Source organism: Sinocyclocheilus rhinocerous, unplaced genomic scaffold, assembly GCF_001515625.1.
Source record: "Sinocyclocheilus rhinocerous isolate Xijiao unplaced genomic scaffold, SAMN03320098_v1.1 scaffold541, whole genome shotgun sequence".
NCBI classification, from domain to species: Eukaryota; Metazoa; Chordata; class Actinopteri; order Cypriniformes; family Cyprinidae; genus Sinocyclocheilus; species Sinocyclocheilus rhinocerous.
Window position 1 is genome coordinate 2,775,357 of NW_015658519.1, and position 23,787 is coordinate 2,799,143.

The window sequence follows — 23,787 nt, forward strand, 5'->3', positions numbered from 1 at the left end:
TAGGAAATATCAGTTTACATTTCCAAACATTCATTTAGCCATTAATTGTAATAATCCAGTGAGATTTTTGTTTGCACAAAGAGTCTCCAAGATGCTTCAAGAAACCTACCTGAAAAACGCAAAGGATGGTCACACCAAATGGTGATTTCATTTAGTTATTAGAAGTTAATTGATACAGAAAATCTTTTTATGACATTATTTTTGACAGCATCCTCATTTTACAGCATTTTTACACAAGTGCCTAAAACTTTTAACAGTACTGTAGCTTTGCAGGTAGGTCTCTTGAAGCATCTTGGAGACGTTGCCACAGTTCTTCTGGATTTAGTCTGTCTCAGTTTGTTCTGTTTCTTCATGTCATTCCAGACAGACTGGATGATGATGATGAGATCAAATCTGTGTGGAGCACTGTTGTCAGACTCCTTGTGTAAACAAAAATCTCACTGGAATATTACAATTAATGGCTAAATGAACGTTTAGAAATGTAAACTGATTTTTCCAACTGACAAACTACAGAAAAAGATAGAAATAACAGACTTAAAACCATTTTTTAGCAGGTGAAAATACTAGTGTTCTACTCATTTTGGCCACCGCTTAAGCCCTGCTATAGTGTGGTCTGGTTATTTAATGTTTTCATGTTGATACCCTGCGTAAAGTAATTTCAATTGAAATCCTGTTTTGTGTGTGAACAGCTCATACAAATGCTCTCTGAACATGGCGAAGAGAGAATGGACACAGAGCTCATTTCATTCTGCATCAACCTGGCTGCTAACAAGACTAATGCTCAGATTATCTGTGAGGGTAAGAGCCTGAATCTCATTTCTCCTGGAATAACATGCAACATGTCAAAAACATCTGTGTTTACATGTAATAAAGCGTACTGTCACACACCAGCGACAACTGTTGCTTCTCTGTAATAAATAATACATGGAATCTGTTCAAACTTATGATCAATCTCTGGCTGATCGTGGTTAGTTGCGTATTTGCTCTGCAGGTAATGGATTGAAGATGCTGATGAAAAGAGCACTTAAACTGAAGGACCCGCTGCTGATGAAAATGATCAGGAACATCTCACAGCACGATGGACCTCTGAAACAGCTCTTCATTGTAATTTTAATATTCTGCCATACCATTAACAGTGTTGACCTTCACTATTAATTAACAATATGTACTGTGAACGATAAATGATAATGATAAAAAAAATTACAAATTAAAATTTAAAAAACATTATATTTATTTATTTATTTGTAGTATTCTGTTATATATTTGATAGCCCAAATATTTTTAAATTTGTAATTTCATGAAGCAAAAATTGAAATCATAAGTATCTTACAGGTTGGGAATTCCTGTGCTAAATGAACACAGGATTATTATTGTAAGATATTATTGTAAATATACAATAAAGATATTTTGTCATTTACCCTTCAGGACTATGTGGGTGATCTGGCAGCTCAGATCAAGCAGGAGAGTGATGAAGAGTTTGTTATTGAGTGCTTGGGTACAATGGCAAACCTCACCATACCTGACCTGGACTGGGAGCTCCTTCTGAAAGAGTACAACCTGGTGCCCTACCTCAAAGACCACCTCAAACCCGGTAAAGCTAACCTGTACCTGTTTGTTTCAGGATGGATTTGTAATGGAAAGCTAATATACAGCCTGCTACATACAGTACAATGCTACACTTTATTACTGTCATTGGGCCTTTTTTATTGACGTCAAGGTGCTAGATCACAAACTTGACAAGTTTTTCATAATTCATTAAATGGTCCTGTGTGTGACAAATCATTTTCAAGAAATACAAATAGTCTGTGTAGTCGCTTAACTACTATCAACTCAAAAAACTGGTATGTAGAATTGTTCAAAATGCTGTTTAAAAGTTTTAGATGGAGTATTTCAAATTACCAATGTCAAGTATTCATATGCTTTTTACTACTACCTATTTTGTAAAGGTTGTATGTGAAACAGTATCCAGCATGAAACCCTAACATATTAATCTGTAGAGTAGTGCATTGTGCTACATCACATTACCTCATATTTATGAGAGAGTCGTCCGTTTATAATCCCAAAAACAATATTGTAATTTTGTTTCTCTTGTAATCCAATTTTGTGTAAAAACGGCCCAACTTTTGTCATCAACCTCATTTATTTGTCACAATTAAATGACACAAATTAACAAGCACTTTTTTGCAAAGGTAGTATGTCATTCATTGGCATTCCTTATTGGAGTAGTATGAAATACCATTTTTCATTATGCCAAACCAGACTTGACCTTTAACCTCTGTGTTTCAGGCTCAGCAGAGGATGACCTGATCCTGGAGGTGGTGATCATGATCGGTACGGTGTCAATGGACGACTCCTGTGCCGTCATGCTGGCTAAGTCTGGCATCATTCCTGCTCTTATTGAGCTGCTAAATGGTAAGTGCGCTGCCAACACTTACACACATTTATTAGCATTGAGCCAGAGCACGAGTGCTTAAAGAAACAAACAGATCTCCAAACCCTCTCGACACAAAATCTTTTTCATTATCGCTTACCATAAAAATAAATTCCAGAGAAAAAGATCAGTGCTGTTTTGATTTCTACTTTTGTTTGGCCGAATCGCATAGCCGCCCCCACCCCGGTGTCTGTAGCCACTCAAGTACCAGATTTCAATTTGGCATGCTTTGTCTTCCTTAATGTGATCTGATGAAATGAGTTTTGAAGAGTTTATTTAGACTAAACTAATATTAAATTAGAATAAATTGGAATAAATAAACAGCCCATGGCTACGTGGGACACAGGGGGCTGGTTCTCGCTTTGTGCATGATGTGCAGGGAAGTGACAGTGTTTTCAGGAACAGGAAAGCACCAGGTTCATGGCATGCATCAGATTTGCTGGTTCTGCTCAATGTGAGCCCTCATTTCAATAAATGCCTGATGGCGGGGCTCTTCCTTGCCATGAAAAGAATAAATGTTTAGGAGCCAAGAAGGTGGAGGGCCAAAATAGTGACCGTCCAAACATATACAGCTTGGCAACTTTTTTTTCCCACTCCAGACACAATGGTCTCAATTACATGAAATTCAACATCTGAAATGTTTTTGCACTACATGCCATATAATATTTTATGACTTTGAACACAACAATGCAATAACAAATCTGACATTTGTTTTCCTCGCGATAAGCATTATGTGGCAACGCCGCAATGACAGATGCTTGGGTATTGTTTTATTTATACATAACTTTTCAGCACTTGTGTTCGTATACTCATTCGCTGGCTCTTTCTCATCTGAAGAGGCGCTGACATGTTCTCTGTGATGTTATTTGTAGCTTGTGCAAAGCTTGTGCAGCTCCTTGCTGTAGCGGTATTCAGTTTCTGGTCCCATGGAGCAGCTAGCCTCTTTGCTATCATTCTTCTGGAGGAATTTCGATCCCAGGGGACGAGAGCGTTCTGAGCCAGATCAAAATTGAAGCTTTTATTAAAGTTAGGAGGGGGCAGCTACAACCGCACAGTTCTCCATAGGAGCTTTCTGTATCATTTCAGAGGAAAAGTTGATACTTTCCCCAAATGGCGGCTTCTCACGAGAGCCTTCATACATAAACATGATCCACCGGAGGAGGTTTTGAACGTCAGCTCGCATGAAAAGGCACAATCGGATAGGAAATGCCTGCGCAGCTGCACTGGAGTGTGCGTGTTTGTTGGTTTGCTGTATCGCATTTCAGCTTAATGCTGACGTGCAGATATTCTCGTGATAAGGAAACATTATATGCCTTCATATAATAACATATGTCCGTGAGGAAATATTTTTGGTCCAATTCTTCTTTATATTATATTTTGTGAGGTCAAAGTAATGTTCTTCATCTGCTTGTGTTGCTGTTACCAGCCCAACAGGAAGACGATGAATTTGTGTGTCAGATCATCTACGTCTTCTACCAGATGGTCTTCCACCAGGCCACCAGAGATGTCATCATTAAGGACACTCGTATCCTTGGTACAATAAATTGGTTTTCCGTGCATGGGCATGTTTATCTGCGCAGATGTTTTGTAAATGGTCTTTAACGGCTGTTTGGCCTGTGTTCACTGGTGCTTTGATACTTTTGGGTTCTTCGATCTTGAATATTGCAGCTACATGTAAGAATACATGATTATTTTCACATCCAGATAGAAGGAGAATGTTAAAAAGCAAGTTTGACTGCACTGTAAAAAGTGGCAGCTTGCAGTTGTTACCCTATGGATCTATTTTATTCTATTGATTCAGACATATTGAATGTTTTTGATGTTACACTGTGAAGCACTTTTTTAAAGTTTCATGACAAAACATTTTACAGTACAGACTAAAATCAGACCGCCAAAGACCAGACCAGTGGGACTCAAACCCAGACAAAGGCCATTTTTATGTGGTTTTAAGAAGTCTAAAGACCAAGACCAAGACCACAAAATTGAAGATTTCAGCTCCAATGTAAGATATTTGCCAGATTTTACTTGAAATTATTGTAATCATATGATGGCAATTTTACACTGATACTCAGTTGTTCTTTTTAATAACTAAATATTTTGTATAGTTTGTATGGCAAAGATGGCCAAAATGGGTACTTCACTATATTAATAATACTAAATACTAACTATTTATAATATTATCAAATAATAGTTATTAATAATATGCCCACTTAAGAGCTCTTACTAAATATTTATAAACAAAGACAGTGCACGAGGAATCATGGCTATAATGAAATGTAAAAATGTGCATATGGGTTTTTACATGGCATGATAAAATATCAAGATATGAATATTTTTCACTGATTGAAAATTGTAATTATGGTAATTGAACTATGAACTCCTTAACTGTATTTCAAAGAGGCCCCAGCCTACCTCATTGACCTTATGCACGACAAAAATGTGGAGATCCGGCAGGTTTGTGACAACACTCTGGACATCATCGCTGTAAGTATTCACAAACAACCCCACTACATATGTGCACTCAAATCCAAATCAGAGACGTGTGTGTGCGCGTGTGTGTGTCTGTGTTTTTGCTCAGTGCTGACCATGTATGTATACAAGAGCAGGCGGCGGCAGGACGCCTCTGTGGGCCTTTAGACCCTGGGACAGAGAGCTGGCCTTGAGCTCTGAGCTCCAGCAGCCCCCCTCCTGCACCCTGCGCCCCTCTGTTGCCTCACCGTACAGAGCTAATGCTACGTTAATTAACAAAACTTAACCTCAGTTAGTATGGCTACGTTAAATACTTTGTCTTAGCAGAGATGGTTTAACTTTATAATCGTTATTTATGGGATGAGCTTTGTGCAAAGGATGTTAGACATGCTTCCCGGCTGCTCAGTGAGAAAGTAACAAATTCATTCATTTCAGTTCAGTTTAAGCATTTAACACAACTAATTTTCTTAAAGGGATAGTTCACCCAAGAATAAATATTTATGAAAATTCATCATTTATGTTCCCTTTAACTCCAAACCTGTATGAATTTCTTTTTTCATTTTTCAAGTTTAAGTTCAATTCAGTTTTCCATCCCCAAAGGGTAAGGGCTGTGCAAATAATCGAATGCGATTTTCATTCGCATCTCGTCAGTAAAGCCGGTTCTGTGATTAGTAGTATATCTCAGTTCACTGACAAGCTACGCAATATCGCGTTCAAAATCGCAGGCAATTCATTGCCGATTATGAACGCGATATTGCATAGCTTGTCAGTGATCTACGGCTCTGTGAAGTAAATGCCGCTCCATCTGAAAGCACGTGCTGGAGATTTACTACTAATCACAGAACCGGCTTTACTGACGAGATGCGCATGAAAATTGCATTCGATTATTTGCACAGCCCTACCAAAGGGGAAGTTTGTTTTGGACCCATGGTGTAAAAATACTAAACAGTAATATACCCAAACATCACATTAGATAAAATCATACATTAGAAAATAAATATTTTTTCAGTGAACGATCCCTTCAACTCATTCATATTGTTTAAAACGGTAGTGAAAACAGATGCTGATAGGGGTAGTTGTGACAAAATTGTACTCTCTTAAAAAGTAACTAAGGTCAGTTTTGATTTCATGTTAACTTAAATTTCTTGTGTAAAGAATGACTCTTGAAAGTTGAATAAGCTCCTTTCCCAAACGGTGCAGGTCCCCAATAAGGAACCGCTTTTTTCAGCAAGAACACATTAAATTGATCAAAAGTGCCTGTAAAGACATTTATAATGTTAAAAAAGTTTTCTATTTCAAATAATTGATTCTTTTGAACTTTCTATTCATCAAAGAATCCTAAAAAATGTATTCACAACAATTTTTTAAGCAGCGCAACTAGTTTTCAACATTGATAATAATAAGAAATGTTTCTTGAGCACCAAATCAGCATATTAGAATGATTTCTGAAGGATCAAAACTAGAGGAATGACTGCAGGAAATTCAGTTTTGCCATCACAGGCTAAAAACAAACAAACTGTAAACTGTAATAAAATTGCACAATATTACTGCTTTTACTATATTTTTCAAATAAATGCACCCCTTTTGAGCACAAGAAACTTCTTTCAAAGAGATAAAAATTCTTACCAACCCCAAACTTTTGCACAGTAGTGTATATGTGATTTGATTGATTTATATTGTTTATGGACTTAAATAATTGAGGGCCAATTATGCAGTCACACTTCTCTCAGAAGAGCACTAGTTCAGCACTGTTTCATTAGAAGAGGTTCATAAAGATTGAGGTAGACTGATGTAGACACTCTTGACATGCGTTGGCAAAGGAATCCAATAACACAAAATCAACTGATTCCCCATCTCACCATGAAGTGCAGGCCGGGCAGAAAACGTACGGCTGTGGGCGAGGTGTGTGTTGTGTGTGGCACTCCACCCAGTCTGTGGGCTCTGCACCTTTAATCACTGACTTCACTGGATTCAACCAGAGCTCTGTTTCTCTGTGGCACCATCAGCAGACACGGCCTATAGGGAAAACCCTGCTCAGACAAAAGCCCTCATTGTGGGATGAAATATATCTGCTGCGGAGGGTCCGGACGGTGTTAGAAGTCTGCGCAACGGTAAATGGTAGATTGCCAGGCGTGACAGTGTTTGGGACCCTCTCACTCAAATATTCATTGGAAATCTCTTGTGGGGAGTTCAAGTGGAGCTGGCACTGAGATACAGAGTGGTAGCGCCGTTTTGACAACTTGAAATGTATGAATCATCAGCAGACACGGCCTATAGGGAAAACCCTGCTCAGACAAAAGCCCTCATTGTGGGATGAAATATATCTGCTGTGGAGGGTCCGGACGGTGTTAGAAGTCTGCGCAACGGTAAATGGTAGATTGCCAGGCGTGACAGTGTTTGGGACCCTCTCACTCAAATATTCATTGGAAATCTCTTGTGGGGAGTTCAAGTGGAGCTGGCACTGAGATACAGAGTGGTAGCGCCGTTTTGACAACTTGAAATGTATGAATTTGCACAGCTGTGTGGTATAATTTAGGTTAGAGGGTAGTAACACATCTCAGGCGAATAAATATACATGTTTGTGTGTGTTCTGCAAAGGAGTATGATGAAGAGTGGGGGAAGAAGATCCAAAGCGAGAAGTTTCGCTGGCATAACTCACAGTGGCTGGAGATGGTAGAAAGCAGACAGATGGAGGACGCCGAGCCCTACCTGTACGGAGATGATCCGGATGCCCTGGAGCAGCCCGATCTCTTCTACAGCACTGGTTAGAAAACACACATACACCCCAAACACCCCTCATGGCTGAGACAACGAAAGACAGTCAGTGTTTTCTTGTCTGCTAACACAACTTGATTGATATCCTGTGCCACAGCTAGACAGACACAGAATGTTAAAAACCTTACATTTAGATTTCCAGATTTTTGCATGGGGATTGTGATGCTGTATTTTGGCTTGCTCGTCCGTCGAGTTGGTGTCATCAAAGGCTTGTTGTAGTGAGAGGTTGTCAGGAAGATAAATGAGGAGAGCTGCTGGGTGGAAGTGGCTCTGCTGGGTCGCTGTCTTGTACGTTTGTTTGCTCTATATACTCTGTGCGTGTGTGCGCAGACGGTATGATGGCCCCAGAGCCAGGCCTCAGTCCAGACTTCTACAGCCAGTTCCACTCTCAGAATGGAGACTTCAACGCCTGGTGAGTGAGCAGCTGTTACCCTCATCAGCTTCCCTTGCATTAAATACATATGTAATAAAAACTCTTTATAATGTATTTTGTTACTTAATAGGGCTGGCAATTCAAACGAAATATTTAAAAAGAAAAAAGAATAGTGCTATAGCAGTCTGAACTGTAAACTACCACATTAATTGTTAGGTTCATATCATGGAAGCATATCAAGCTTCCTTGAAATAGTTACTGATATCAAATTAATGATGTCACATTCATGAGCACATATGGTATATTAATTTCATATTAATGCCTAATGATGAAGGCAAGCCAATCATAATGGTGCTTATTTATATAAAGACATCTTAAAGGGGTACTTCACCTGAAATTTAAATTCATTCATACATTCATCACTCATCCTCATGTCTTTCCAAACCTATGTGACTTTCTTCTTTTTCTTCGTTTTTTTCTGTGGAACACAGAAGAACGTTGGGAACAACACTAGAGCTCATCGACTTACATTTTTGACAAAAAATGTACATTTATTTACATTTCTCAAAATATCTTCTTTTATGTTGCACAAAAAAAGAAAGTCATACAGATTTGGAATGACATTAGGGTACATAATAACCCTGTAGAAGGGCTGCAACTTTATTTCTATGGTTCAGAAAGAAGTCAAAAATGGTCATGCAAAACTGATTATGAAGAAACCGTTCAAAAAACTGTGATTAACATAACTGGCCTTCAGGGGACAAAATAAAATACTTTTTCCCGTCCTGGCATCTTCTAGGAAGTCTTTCTCAAGCTTGTGTTTTCTACAAGTCAGGCCGTTTGCATTCGTACAGTTGCTGTCTTAGGCTGCAAATACCAACCAGTAGTTCATATTTTTTAAGTAGCCTATGATACATATATTTTTTGTTAAAGGTTATTCATAAAAAAGAAAAAAACTCCATAATAGCCATACATCGAAATAACACTTTTGCTTGAAAACATTGGCATATGAAACACTGCTGATTTGTTCATAACATTGGTCCATTCTTCTAATTGATGCTTCCAGCACTCTTACAAGTCATCCTAATGTTAGCGATCTACAGTACAGATAATATTACATCAGTGATGTACTTATATCAGTATAATTCAACAACGATCTTTAATACATCACAAAAATCCACTTAGTTTGCAAGGCATAATAACACAAACATGTAGTACATTGAAAACGGCAAGTGACAATCTGTTTGCCGCACAGTCCCTAGACCATCAGGCCATTGTTACCGTACTTGTTTTCTCACACCAGTTTGGTTTTTGGGTCTTCATAAAACAGCATTGTTAAATCTTCTACATTAAACGTCTTTGGCTTTGTCATTTTCTTTTAATCATTTGGACCGTATGATCACAGCTGTTCAACAAAGCACCAGGCAATATTCCTCTGTCTGACGTTCTTTCTCTCTGTCAACGATACTCTTTTGGCCCAAAAATAAACATGCCTTTCAAGTTCCATGCAGCCAAATATATTGTCCACATTCCTCTACAAACACACACACACACATATGAGTACAGATGAAATAACATTTCACCTCTCCATCCAATCCAGTGCTCACGTTGACTCTCTAAGTCTGCCAAAGAGCGGATCTGTGAGGAAATGGATCCCCCACACTTGTGTTCGATATGCAGCTCTGATAGTACATACTTGCTCTTGTAGTCTAAACTTGCCCTAATAGTGTGTACTTGATGCGATCTATTCCACTGGATGTGTTTATTATGCGCTGTGTGCTTTGTATGGAGAATGCGCTGCTCGTTGGCCTGTTTGTTTTGGCTGGGTGGGGATTTGGGCACTTCGCAGACTGAGGTCTGGGGCGCTGAGTGCCGCTGGGCTGTCATGTGGGTGAGGATAGAAGCGGGGATCCAGATGGAGGGGCGAGTTCTCCAGCGGCTCTTTGTAAAGCGATACATTTCAAATATACACAGAGGGTTGGGGGGCAACATTAGGGTCCTGGGATGAATGGTTTAATTTGAGTGGGCAGCTCTGAGTGACAGAGGTTACCATAATAATCCAATAGAGTTTCAGTCTTTACTTAAGACGCTTGTGAAACGATGTGTGTGAACGCAGGCCTTTTGGAGTGGTTTACTTCACGAGCCAACGTGAGAGACAGGTATTTGATTAACTCGAGTGGCCCATCATGATTCCCATGGTATATTGGTACTAAAATAGCCATATCAAAAATGTACAGTTGTACGACATAATTTTATCAGTGTATGCCAAGCAGCGCAGTTCAGGCAGTGACGTACTGCCTGATAAGATTGTTTTGTAACGCATTTAGTGACAGTTTCATTCTTTAATTTATGTATAAATAAAATCCAGATGGGTTGCTTAACTAAAGTCATTTGCGTGCTTTGTATGGCAGAATTTAATTTTGATCAAAACTAAGCAATATGATGATCATCAGATGACAACAGAGATTTTTTTTTTTTTTTACAAATTCTGCTGTTCAAAAGTTTGGGGTTATTAAGATAAATAAGATATGTTTTTTGTTTTGAAGAAGAAAGTAATACTTTTATTCAGCAAGGACACTTTTATGATCAAAGTTGACAGTAAAGACATTTATACCGTTACATAAAAAACAACAACGTTCTATTCATCAAAGATACTGGAAAAATGTGTCAAGGTTTCCACAAAAATATTGAGCAGCACCATTGAAGTGGTTTTGAACAATATATAATAATAAGAAGAAATAATGTTTCTTGAGCACCCAATCAGCATATTAGAATGATTTCTGAAGGATCATGTGACACTGGAGTAAACTTTCACATCACAAGAATAGATGACATTTTCAAATATATTAAAGTAAAAAACTATTTTAATAATACTTCATAATATTACTGCTTTACTGTATTGAGCAAATAAATGCAGCCTTGGTGAGCATAAGACACTTCTTTTAAAAACAACAAAATCATACTGGCATCTTTAATACCCTGACACTTCTATGATGTAATTCTTGCAGTAATTGAAAAATATAGCAATTTTTCAGGATACAAGATTAATCCTGACAAATCTCAAGCTTTGTATATGCATATGCTTCCTCTGAAGCCATTTCAAAGTCACCCTTTCGTCTAGCACTTTTTGGATTTCAATATTTGGGAATTAATACTCCTAATTTGGAAGACCTCTTTAAAGCCAATCATCCCCGTTTAATCATGGAAATTAATCCGAATTTATCAGATTGGCCGATTCTTCCAAATTTTGGCAGGATCAATGTTGTAATGTAATAATGAATAGCAAAAATAAGGCATATAAATGTAAAGTGTATGTGTAATATACAGTATATAAATATATTTAGCCTACATAATATAGAATGCTTTGCGATTTTTGTGGTGATTGTTCAAAGTACAAATCCAGAACTGATGAAAGAGAAACAAGCGAGTAGCCTACAAGATCACAATATATTTTAATAACTGTACACAGTATTATCGCACTTGTCCTAGATACCCATATAATAATCACCAGATCCTGTTGATTCCCACCCCTAGAGATTGATGAGGTGCTGGACACACTGTCTGCAGATGGGCTTCTGATGTTCCCGAGGAAAACCAGTTCTCTGTGTGTGTCTTTTCTGTGCACGCATCAGACTGACAAATCCGCCTTTATTCAAGCCGTGTGCGCTGCGCTGCGTGTCCCTAAAGCCTTGGGGAGCTTGGACGAGAACGCAGGAGGAAAATAGAAAACAGGGATGTGGAGTCGCAATCAGGCAAAGGAAGGGGAAGAAAGGGGGTGCTGTTGATTTGACACAGCCAAGGCAGGGCATGTAACTGGAGAAGTGACAGGAACGGGAGATCAAAGCATGGGATGGAGAACAACTTGGGGAAAAAAGGAGGAGAAACGTCCTTTTATAAAAGAGCCGAGACCCATTTCCTGTGCAAACACACTCTTCTGAGCTATGAAACAATGTCTGGTTAAAAGGGTCTTTTTTTTAATGGGCACCTTTGGCCGTTTCCCCTCCCAGAACGTCAGGGCTGACCTGGCTCCCTGTGAGCTGTCAATCCCATCCCCACTCAGCTTTTATTGCCCTGTTTTGAAGCCCCATGCAGGAAGAGGTGACAGGCTGCCTCATAATTGGACAGGAATGTGCTCGCTACGGATCACAGGCCAGGTCAGTCGTGGAGATAAATCGTAGAATAAATTCCCATTCATATTCATTTTCTTGTCAGAATGGGGTCATCGTGTCATTTTCGGGCGTTAATATCATCCCGTAATTAATGACGTGATGATACAGAGTTGAAGCGCGAAATGAACTCTTGATAACTCGCAACTATAAATTCTCAGCGCAATAAAAGCTCTCCCTCTGTAGATGATTATCCCAAACTCTGGAAGCGTGTATTTCTTGCTAAAGAACTTGCTTTCAAGGAAAGGCCAAGTGCTGAGGTAAAATGAAGGTGTTGGGAGTCAAAAACAGAGGCTCGGAGCACCTACAGGTGGCGCCGACCCGCACATGAATCACTCATACCCGCTGTTCAAATTCAGCCTGACAGATCGGGCAGGCCAATAGGAAAAAGACATATTTTAGACAGCAGAGTGTGTGAGTCGGGGTGCTAAGAGGAGCTGTGTTTGATTACTGGAGGTCATATGAGGCTAAAAACAACACAATGTAATGTGGGCACATGGGGCAAAGCAAACCGCTCATAATTTAAATGCTGTAGTCTTGAACCTGTTGGTTTAGGCTGTTCAAATTCAGCCTGACAGATCGGGCAGGCCAATAGGAAAAATACATATTTTAGACAGCAGAGTGTGTGAGTCGGGGTGCTAAGAGGAGCTGTGTTTGATTACTGGAGGTCATATGAGGCTAAAAACAACACAATGTAATGTGGGCACATGGGGCAAAGCAAACCGCTCATAATTTAAATGCTGTAGTCTTGAACCTGTTGGTTTAGAGGTAGGCAGACAGAGCCCACGGCCAATTTGTTTCTAGAACCGCAGAACTTTTTTGGCTCTGTGCGTCCTGAATGAGTGTAAACGCTTGTCGAGGTGCAAGTGTCACATCTCTGCTGTTTTACTCTCACTTCTGCACTGTTAAATCTTAGTTTGATTCTTTGTTTTAATACTAATTCATCAGATTTACATGAATAATGTAACAATTTTGGGACTATTTTGAATATTTAATACACGTCGCAGTCGGTATTATACACTGTCGTTGGCCAATAATATGCAGTATGTTAAACTAGTATAAAGGCTTATGCTTACACTGGCATGCAGAGCTCACTGAATTGAAATCTTAGCATTTGGCAGTCTTATGTGGGACAGTATGCAGCCTAGATCATATTGTGGTATCTTGGACAGCAGGTAAATGTTTTTAAGGAAGCTTGCAGTTTTAATTTTATACTCATATAATGGATTCAATTTTTGATGTCACATCGTCAACTCAGAATATTATAAATTAATGCACTAACACGATATACTTCAACAAGATATCACAGAACAATTGTTGGTTGATTCTTTTTTGTGTTATATCTTGTTGAAGTATATAGTTAGTGCATTATTTTATTATATTCTTTGTGTTCACTTCTTATTTAGCATAATTTTAATGACTAATCGTTATTGGTGTCAGGTTATGAAATGTGTCCAGTGTTCTTGAACCACTACCACAGAAATTGATACATTTTATTATTTATTTTTCATAACATATCTGTGTATGTGAGAAAATAAATGATTTTTTTTTGGTAAAACTATGGCATACAGTATAAAATGTTACTCATGTGTGGCTAATTTCTTCTGCCTGATGCTTCAAACTAAAAAAATCACTAGTAATTCTTGGTATTTAAAAAAAGCCAGCTAGATAATGATTTTCGTATATACATATAAATGATATATGTATGTATAGTGGTGTTTATATTATTAAATTATAAAATATATTAGATATAGTATATTTAAACTAAGTAGAGTATATAGTATACTACATATATATATATATATAAAGGGTAGAAGGCCATCTAGTGCCTCTTAGAGGTAACGTTAACAGTAACAGATGTAACACGATCAACAGAATTTATGCTCACTTGATTCACATCTTTCTTCAGCAATGGAGCCGACGGACGTCCTGCCACTGCCTACGGCTTTCGTCCTGACGAGCCATTCTTCCACGGCTACGGATCCACCAGATAGAGCTGCTGCATAACACCATCTCACCGCTCACTACAAGACCACTTTTATCTCCTAGAAAACTCAAACGCTCAAACCAACCAATCTCTTCCAGAAAATGTGAGCCCACCCTTGGATTTAAAGGCAGGTTTAATAGCGAGACCCCAGTAAAATGCTTGGTGATGCTTTATAATAACTTTTAATTATTCATTAACAAAAAGATCAGTAGTTCATGTACATTCAAATATGCAAAATGTTATTTTATATTCAAATGTTTATATAAGTTATAAATGGACTTTTCTCATTGTTTGAATGTATGCAAATATGTTGTTAGGCATTGTGTAATCATGCTTAACAGATTATTTGCGTACATTACATTATCTTATATAATGTATTATTATTTATGAAGGATATTATGAAGTGCTGTAGTTCAGTTGACTTAATTTGGGTTTAAGATGTCTTAATCTTGCGTAAAACAACTGACTTACTAATGTCTAAAGTTTCAAAATAGTCTTTTATTTATACATTTTATGTTTTTTTTTTTTAGGTTTTAGGGAGTGCACTTTAATAGTATACAGTATATTAATTGAACTGGAATGAATCTGTTCTCAACTTCATATCCACTAAATGATAATCAGCTAAAATGTTACTGATTGACTGATTTATCCTGTTCTCATTAACCAGAGTTGACTGCATACATGCATAAACTGCATTAACAGCTTCATAATGTAGCATCACTCACTTTATTCAAAATAACTTGCACTAATTGTCATGTATAACAAAGCTATATACTGTGTCTGTTAGCTTATATAAGGCATTATTCCTCTAAGAGATATTTATGAATTAACTACCTAATAATGTACAGGGTTCATTGCTGTGAAAAAGGTTGTCTTATAACACTTTAAGTAAAGTGCTAAATGCTGCCTCTGGTACTATTTTATGCTGTTTCTTTAATTTGGTTATGTTTCTGATTGAGCTGTAGCATGTGTCTGTTCGATTTTAAGTTGTATTTATAGAGTACTGTAATTTTAATTTATCACAATGAATTCAGGACCGCTCGGTATTTCCAGACACAAAATGTGCCTCCTAACATCTTGGCCTTCGCTGCTATAATGATCCTGTGAGTTTGACAGATTAATGTGAATTGACCTTAACTGCGAACAGAAGAAATAAAACAATGCACTGATGAATTGTCTCTGTTTTGTGGAAATTTATTTAACTGACTCTTACTGTGAAAATCATATGTACAAAGGCACTGTGTCTCATTTTCAGAAAATCTACAGCATGGTACAAAATAATAGTTTAGTGATCAGCACAATCTCCTGTTATTTACTAAAAAGAATGAGTTGTCTGTACAAACCAGCACAACGTATTAATAAATTAGTCAGTCCACCAAAAACATCTGTGTACCATGTAAAAATGTAGAGTTTCTATTTTTTTTCTCACATTAAAAAAAAAAAATGTTTCAACATTAAAATTAAGTATTGAAAAAAAACTGCAAGTACAAACAGCCATCTATATATATATATATATATATCTATATATGTGTATGTATATAGTTTTTGTTAATATGTTATAAGTGTTACAAAAAGAATTCTGTTTACATAGGCACTTGGTTTCTATGCAAGTCAAATTATTTTTTAGAAATTCATAATTTAATGTCAATATTTAGATTATTACTGAAAATAGAAAATGTGTATGAAAAAATTATGTAACTAAAAAATAGAAAATTAAATGGAAACACTGTAGTTGGTTTTGTTAGCAGAGCTGAATAGTTGATTAAAACACATCAGAACATCATTCAAACCGTTTTAAGGCTGATTTTCAGCACAAGGTCTCACTGCATCCTCTACCTCGATGACCTCCATGATGAGATCTCTGATAGCCTGCACACAGTCCGCGGTCTCTTCCTGGGAATCTGTGCTCACAGCGCTAATATGGTTCTCCGGATCTGATGTTAAAGCAACAGCGCCCCCTGCCAGACCATCAGGAACCGAGTCGAGAGAAAGAGAAGGAGAAGCATCCACGGCATAACTGTCTTGTGTTTCATTTCTATTCTCATCACTAGAAGTCACTGCCTCACATGCCTTGTCCACAACAACGTGCTCATCAGAAACACTGGCATCCACAGCAGTGTCTTCAACACATACGTCTGGGAGAACTTCAGCGTTGATTGTCAGGTTAACTTCAGGTTGGACGATATGTTCAGATTCCTCTTTGATTTCAGACTTAGGAGGACTTACACTTTCTTCATCTGCTTCCACATTTAGGGTTTCAGAGGCGATAACGAGAGGAACAGGAGTTTCTTCAGCTGTTGAGTTGAGAGAGACTGCTCGGTCTGTACTAACAGAAGATCCTTCTGTAACTTCATCCTTTGCTTTAGAAGAAGGGGTCTCTGGTTGTGGAGATGAATCTTCTGCAGATAAGATGGTTTCTGGTTTGGTTGAGGACACTTGAGTCTCTGAGACCTCTGGAATGGGTGATGAATTATTAGGTAACGTTGGTTGAGTTGTTTCAGAAACATTTAATGGTGATGTAGGTTCTGGAGAAGATAGTGTAATCTTCACTGTAGGAATGACTGGAGCATCGCGTGTCTCACTGACGGATCCTCTTGATGGAGAGGTGATCTTCTGCTCTGCTTGTTGAGGGAAAGCCACAGAAGCCAATACCTGTGGTGGGCTGGAGGGGGCAGAGAGGGGCGGCGTGCGGCTGTCAGCCAGGCTGCTTTGACTAACACATTGCAGGTCAGTACTGTCAGCAAACAGGTTGTTCTTCTTCAGACTGGCTGCCTCCTTTACCACTGTACGGCAAAAATATTGAGGAAATACGTTGATGTTGGTATTTTGAAGTTATTCATATGACTCAGACACTGAAAACAGTTCAAACTGTTTACCTTTGTTAACTTCATTATTCAAAAGGTTGAGCAGTATGTTCTCGTAGACATTCTCCACTTGAACAAAGTTTGTGTAATCAGCAAAGATGAACTGTTCAAAATTCTGAAGCTCCTGCAAAAAGAGAAAAAGAATTCAACGAATGTTTCACACAAAACTACCCCTAACTGAAAGTGGTGACTAATCACCACTGTACTGTATTTGTGCAAGAAGATCAAACAAAATCATGACAGGCTGACCATTACCAAATACATTAATTGGCACAAACACATCGTATTACTGTCAGCAAGGACAGAAACCCAAACGCGAACAGAATTCCGCATTACAGTAGCCTGAAGGAGTTTCCTGATAGTGTTTACAGTGCTGTAAAATTTACTTATTGTATTATTGACTGATTGACTCTAATGAACTGGCTCTTTTTAGTGAATCAAACACATATACCCTGTTGAAAAAACCAGCGTCTGTTTTGAAGCATGGCTGCTGGTTTGAGTTGGTTTAAGCTGGTACTTAGCTAGTCATGAGCTGGTTCTAAGCAACTAGATCCTGCTCAGGACCAGCTCAGGACCAGCACATGACCAGCTAAGGACCAGCTAAAACCAGCAGCCATGCTTCAAAACATACCTAACCAGAATATGCTGTTTTTTTCAGCAGGGCAGTGCTGCCGTCAAAGTCCAATTCCTGAACAAACGGCTAATGAGTCGGTTCTTCTTAGTGAATCAAACACATACAGCACTCCCAGTGAAGTCCAATTCCTGAACAAAAGGCTCAAATGTGTTGGTTGTTTTTAGTGAAATAAACACATAAAACAAAGCCAGTACATTCTGATACCTGGAATGACTCTAAACATATAGTTCTTTTTAGTAAATCTAAAGATATACATTGTTTTGTCAGTAGTATTTTACAAATAATGAATATATTTCCATATTTTTGTTCAGTATTTTTTGTTTAGGATATAGTTAAAAGGATAGTTCACCCAAAAATGAAAATTCTGTCATTAATTACTCACCCTCATGTCGTTCCAAACCTGTAAGATCTTCGTTCATCTTCGGAACATAAATTAATATATTTTTGATCAAATCCGAGAGCTTTCTGACCCTGCATAGACTACTACATTCAAGGCCCAAAAAGGTAGTAAGGAGAACATTGTTAAAATAGTCCATGTGACATCAGTGGTTCAACTGTAATGTTATGAAGCTACGAGAATACTTTTTGTGCACAAAGAAAACAAAAATAACAACTTCATTCAACAATTTATTCTCTTTCTGGGCCTTGAACATGGAAGTTATGTTGCTGTCTATGCAGGGTCAGAAAGCTGTCGGATTTCATCAAAAATGTAACACTTAATTTGTGTTCCGAAGATGAACGAAGGTCTTACGGGTTTGGAACGACATGAGGGTGAGTAATTAATGACAGAATTTGCATTTTGGAGTGAACTATCCCTTTAGTATTATTATAGTCTATGTCACCTCTAAAAAGTTTAACAGACTTGTTTTAAATGTATTTATTATAGAAATAATGTCATCAACTGGCAACGATTTTTTTTTTCAAATATTAATCTCTTAAGGAAACCATTAATAGTTCATGAATTAACATGAATCAAAATCTGAACCAGAATAGAATTTGCATTTTGGAGTGAACTATCCCTTTAGTATTTGTATTCTATGTCACCTCTAAAAAGTTTAACAGACTTGTTTTAAATGTATTTATTATAGAAATAATGTCATCAACTGGCAACGATTTTTTTTTTCAAATATTAATCTCTTAAGGAAACCATTAATAGTTCATGAATTAACATGAATCAAAATCTGAACCAGAATTATTAAATACTTTACCATTTCCATTCCATTAATTTAATCAGAGAAACAGAGCTTGCTAGAATAACTCTACATAATGTATTCTGGTAAATGTTCAAGAGTAATTTCAACTTAAAAAAAAAAACTTGCGTACAGTTTTGCAGGAAGGTGCCAGGTTTCTCTTGATGGCTGGCAGAGTGATGTCAACCAGGGCCTCTTGGAAAATCTTCTTCCTTACTGTGCTGCTGTCATAGTCAAATTGCTAAAGTGGAAAGCAAAAGTTTCCATAATGATTATGTCACATTTATTAGAATCATTCTATTGTCAAAACGGTGTAATGCTGATTGTATACACTTTATAAATGTGGGCAAAGCCAACCTTGAGGACACGCAGCTTGGCTTTCTCCATGACTGAGGCCTGTTTGTCAGGTTTGTCCTTTAAGGCAGACTGAAGCAGGAGCTCAAATGTGTACACAGCATTCTCCATCAACTAAAAAGAGTGGAAGAAATAACAGGCATGCCACAGTTCATTTATTTTTCCATGACCTGTAGAGGGAACCAAAGTTCATGACAAGATGAGGCAATGCTCTCCATTGACTTCATTTTTGGTGGAGCAGTCTATATGACATATATGATTCCAGTAGTTGTTTATATCCACTACTAAGGTCTGAAAAAAGATTTGAAAAGATTTATGCAATTACACTTGAGTCAGAAGGCCAGATGAAGTATTTCATTACACAAACTAACTAAAAGCCCCACCAAGTCTAACAACGCCCAGTCACTCTAAAAGCTGCAGATGACACCCACCTGCTGCATTTGAATTTGGGTACCGTGAACTACTCGTGTCGAGTTGGAGAACTTGAAGCGGTTGCGAAGTTCCTGGAGCTGTTCCTTCAGGACGTTCACATGCTGGTAACAGTCCTCCATCCGGTCACGACCCACCTGCTGCAAAGCCTACGAATGGACAGGCATGATTCATGAGAACTCGAGGGAGTCTTGAGTTCAGATGATTGTTATTCCAACATGATCTAATCAAGTCCAACACTTCACTCTGCTCCCAATGGAAAAAATGACCTGATTTGCTTCCAGTGTTGTGCAATGTAGCCTTGGCTAAATGTTGAAATCAGCAGATAAATATTTATTTTAAGCACTTGTGCCAAAATGTTGTATTTTCACGTATTAGTAAATGCTCTCTTACGCTCTGAAGTTCCTCTGTGACTCCCCCCTGAGGGAAATCCTTGCAGAGTCGGGTCAGCTTGTCCTCCAGCAGCAGCCTCACGGCCTCGAAGCCTGCGCTGACCGGACCCATCAGCTCCTCCAGGATTGAGGTCAGGTATGGAGCCACGCTCTCGGAGCAGTATTTCACAGCTGGCTCTGATACTAGAACTTAACACAAACAGAAAGATCAAGTCAAAATGGTGCAGAACAACAGAAGATAGATTTGGTATGTCTCACTCACTACATTTATGTGCATAAGAATATTCCAATATATTAATCAAAATTTGTACGTAAGTGTCATATAACCTGATTGTCTCCGTGTAGTTTAAGTCAGTACTCCAGCTGAAGGTTTATTTATATTGTGCTTTATACAATACAGATTGTGTCAAAGGCAGCTTTACAGTGTTAAACAAGAAAATAGTGTATAACAAACAATAATGCAAACAAAATTCAATTGTGTTGTAAAGCAGCTCTAAAAAAAAAAGAGGACAATAGTAAACAGTCAATGTTTTAGTTAAAGTCAGATCATCGCTGGTGGCTATTAAACAATATTTTATCATGGTAATGATGAGGTCTAGAGCATTTTAGCAAAATGTTTACTCATTTCACAAAATTGTAATGTAGTTACCACTCACTAGTTTGTTTTAAACATATTATTCATGACAGTACAATGAATCAGTAGCATATAAACGAGAATATTAATCAATAATATTGATAAATATTAAAGCAATAACATTATGCCCCCTAAAGTGTGCTTATATGTTAATATGTTAATATATTATAGCGTTCATATGTTTTTGGGGTTCTAATTATGAATGATAAAGAAAATAAACAAGTACAAAAAAAGTACAAAAAAGTACACTGCAAAATATTATTACAATTTAAAATATGTTTTCTATTTGAATATATTTAAAAATGTAATTTATTCCTATGATGGCAAAGCTGAATTTTCAGCAGTCATTACTCCAGTCTTCAGAAATCATTTTAATATACAGATGTCACACTACAGAAGGAGACCTTGGGGAGACAGACAGGTAAGGGTAATTTCTTTATTTACAGCTTGGTGCGGAGGGGAGAGATGCAGCGCAAACGGGTGAGTAACTCAAGAGTCTTTGAGAATGACTGGACTTAGCTCAGGTTGATAACCGATCCTTGTATCTCTTTACAGGTCCGACGGATGATGCAGACGGCGAAGACAGGTGGGTAACAGGTGAGAGTCCAGGTAGGTGAGTCAGGTAAGGAGTAACAACGTTTCTTTTCCTCTTTGCAGGAAGGCAGGCTGAAGACGAGATGTCAGGATGTGAGAAAGCAGGTGAGTAGGAAAGGAATCAGGTATGGGTAAACCTCGACGAGACCAGACAATGAGGGTGTGAAAAGTGACTGCTTATATATAGACCTCCCCCTCTCGGAAGGCGCAACCCCGCGCCAAAAGGAGTTCAGCAGGGGAGGGAAGGTGGGTGTCCGTAAGCTGTGGCAGGAAACAGACAGGTAAATAGGGAGGTGCTTGCAGGTTAGGACACCTCCAGGGCAGGAGACCCTGGGGCGAGCTTTGGAGGGTGCTCTGGAGGGGATGACCACCAGAGTACAGGAGTCAAGGTTAGGGATTTGAATTTCATGGAAGGAATGGCTTTCTTGGCCGAGACTGGGGAAGTACTCTCCATAGCAGAAGGAACGGCACTCCTGGCCGTGACGAGGGGATTTAATCCGACGGAAGAAGGAACGGCTCTCCTGGCCGTGACGAGGTGTCTTAATCCGACTAAAGAAGGAACGGCACTCCTGGCCAAGACGAGGGAACTGGATCCAACAGAAGATAGAACGGCACTCCTGGCCGTGATATGGTAGCTAATTCTTACAACGAGGGGAACGGATCTCCTGGCCATGGCAAAGACATTTAATCTGACTGAAGGGGGAACGGCACTCCTGGCCGTGACAAGGGAACTTAATCCGACTGAAGAGGGAACGGCACTCCTGGCGGTGATAGGGTAGCTGATTCTTACAGCGATGGGAACGGCACTCCTGGCTGTGGCAAAGACATTTAATCCGACTGAAGAGGGAACGGCACTTCTGGTCGTGATAGGTCGGCTGATTCTTACAGCGATGGGAACGGCACTCCTGGCCGTGATAGGGTAGCTGATTCTTACAGCGATGGGAACGGCTCTCCTGGCCGTGGCAAAGACATTTAATTCGACTGAAGAGGGAACGGCTCTCCTGGCCGTGGCAAGTACATTTCATCCGACTGAAGAGGGAACGGCACTTCTGACCGTGATAGGTCGGCTGATTCTTACAGCGATGGGAACGGCACTCCTGGCCGTGGATTCTGGTTGAAGCCTGGAGCCTGCTTTGGACACCTGTCGGGGGCTGAAGCCGACACTGAACTCTGGTCGAGGACTGGAGAATGCTCTGAACTCTGGTTAGGGGCATGAGCCTTTACTGGGAACTGGTCAGGGCTGGGAGCTTGCACTGGACTCTGCTCAGAGGCTGGAGCCCGCACTGCACTCTGGTCAGGCACAGATACCCTCTCTGGGCCAAACTCGGGGACAGGAGCCATCTCTCGACTCTGGTCCGGGGCTAGAGCCATCTCTCGACTCTGGTCCGGCGCTAGCGCTGATCTAGAACTGCGCTCTGAGACGGCTGCATGGTCTGGATGGGATTCTCGTACAGGCTTTTGGACTGAAGGTAAACTTGGAGTTAACTCACTGGTACGAGTGGGCTCTGGTGCAGATTCAAGGGTTTAGAGCGGGCTCTTTACTGAATTCTGGGGTTGGAACGGACTCTGAATTTGTCTGGACTGAACTTGATGAAATGAGCGGACTCGGGGGCTGGAGCCGACACTGGAGCGGACTCGGGGGCTGGAGCCGACACTGGAGCGGACTCGGGAGCTGGAGCCGACACTGGAGCGGACTCATTTCTGGATTCTGGGACTGGAACAAACTCACGCGCTGGACTGGACATGGAGAAAGGCTCTGGGATGGTGGCCATTTTGAATACAGACTCAGTACTGGTGGCCTTAACAGGTAATGCTTCCGGAACAGCAGCCATAATGTGTGATATCTGGCGATCAGAAGCCATGATTGGTGATGACTGAAGTTCAGCAAACCTAATGGGTGATGACTCAGGATCGGCGGCCATAATGGGTGAGGACTGGTGGTTAGCGGCCCTGATAGATGATGAACGAAGGTCGGCGGCCATTACGGGTAATGACTGAAGGTCAGCAGCCCTCTTGCATGCAGACCCGGGACTGGTGGCCATGACAGGTGCTGATATTACCAGAAGGCTGAGCGGTTTTTCCGGAGTGGTCCGGCTTAGTAGAAGGGCATATAGAGCGTATTGTTCCAACGTGCAATTGGTCGTGTTCCAGGGCATCAGCGAGTAAAATGGTTCGTCCAAACCTACGTGAAAGAATGTCATCAGCTCCTCATCCTTCAAATTAGCAGCAGAGGCCAGCTCCAAGAATTCCTGGGCATATTCCACTAGAGATCGGCCATGTTGAGAAAGAGAGTATAGCTGGTCCGATAGAAGGAGGAGGGTATTCATATTGTAAATCCGATCTTACGGTCTGGTCTTCTGTCACACTACAGGAGGAGACAGGCAAGTGTAATCTCTTTATTTACAGCTTGGTGTGGAGGGGAGAGATGCAGAGCAAACGGGTGAGTAACTCAAGAGTCTTTGAGAATGACTGGACTGATGCCGACGGCGAAGCCA

At 39.5% G+C, this 23,787-nt stretch overlaps 2 protein-coding genes across 2 annotated transcripts in view; one reads left to right on the top strand and one right to left on the bottom strand.

The window, feature by feature from the left end:
* Positions 1 to 15,371, top strand: part of LOC107722509 (kinesin-associated protein 3-like) — a 30,248-nt gene extending 14,877 nt beyond the window's left edge. Inside the window, exons 9-17 of the mRNA XM_016530873.1 lie at positions 690 to 798; positions 992 to 1,104; positions 1,426 to 1,591; positions 2,287 to 2,412; positions 3,858 to 3,956; positions 4,830 to 4,915; positions 7,499 to 7,664; positions 8,006 to 8,087; positions 14,124 to 15,371. Of these exons, the coding sequence (XP_016386359.1) occupies positions 690 to 798; positions 992 to 1,104; positions 1,426 to 1,591; positions 2,287 to 2,412; positions 3,858 to 3,956; positions 4,830 to 4,915; positions 7,499 to 7,664; positions 8,006 to 8,087; positions 14,124 to 14,208 (1,032 nt within the window). The 3' untranslated portion in view covers positions 14,209 to 15,371. The remainder of the gene's footprint in view (positions 1 to 689; positions 799 to 991; positions 1,105 to 1,425; positions 1,592 to 2,286; positions 2,413 to 3,857; positions 3,957 to 4,829; positions 4,916 to 7,498; positions 7,665 to 8,005; positions 8,088 to 14,123) is intronic.
* Positions 15,372 to 15,784: 413 nt separating this feature from the next.
* Positions 15,785 to 23,787, bottom strand: part of LOC107722650 (protein Niban-like) — a 39,613-nt gene continuing 31,610 nt past the window's right edge. The window contains exons 9-14 of the mRNA XM_016531108.1: positions 20,066 to 20,253; positions 19,675 to 19,821; positions 19,247 to 19,357; positions 19,023 to 19,130; positions 17,078 to 17,189; positions 15,785 to 16,984 (exon numbers count right to left, since the gene is read on the bottom strand). Of these exons, the coding sequence (XP_016386594.1) occupies positions 15,996 to 16,984; positions 17,078 to 17,189; positions 19,023 to 19,130; positions 19,247 to 19,357; positions 19,675 to 19,821; positions 20,066 to 20,253 (1,655 nt within the window). The 3' untranslated portion in view covers positions 15,785 to 15,995. The remainder of the gene's footprint in view (positions 16,985 to 17,077; positions 17,190 to 19,022; positions 19,131 to 19,246; positions 19,358 to 19,674; positions 19,822 to 20,065; positions 20,254 to 23,787) is intronic.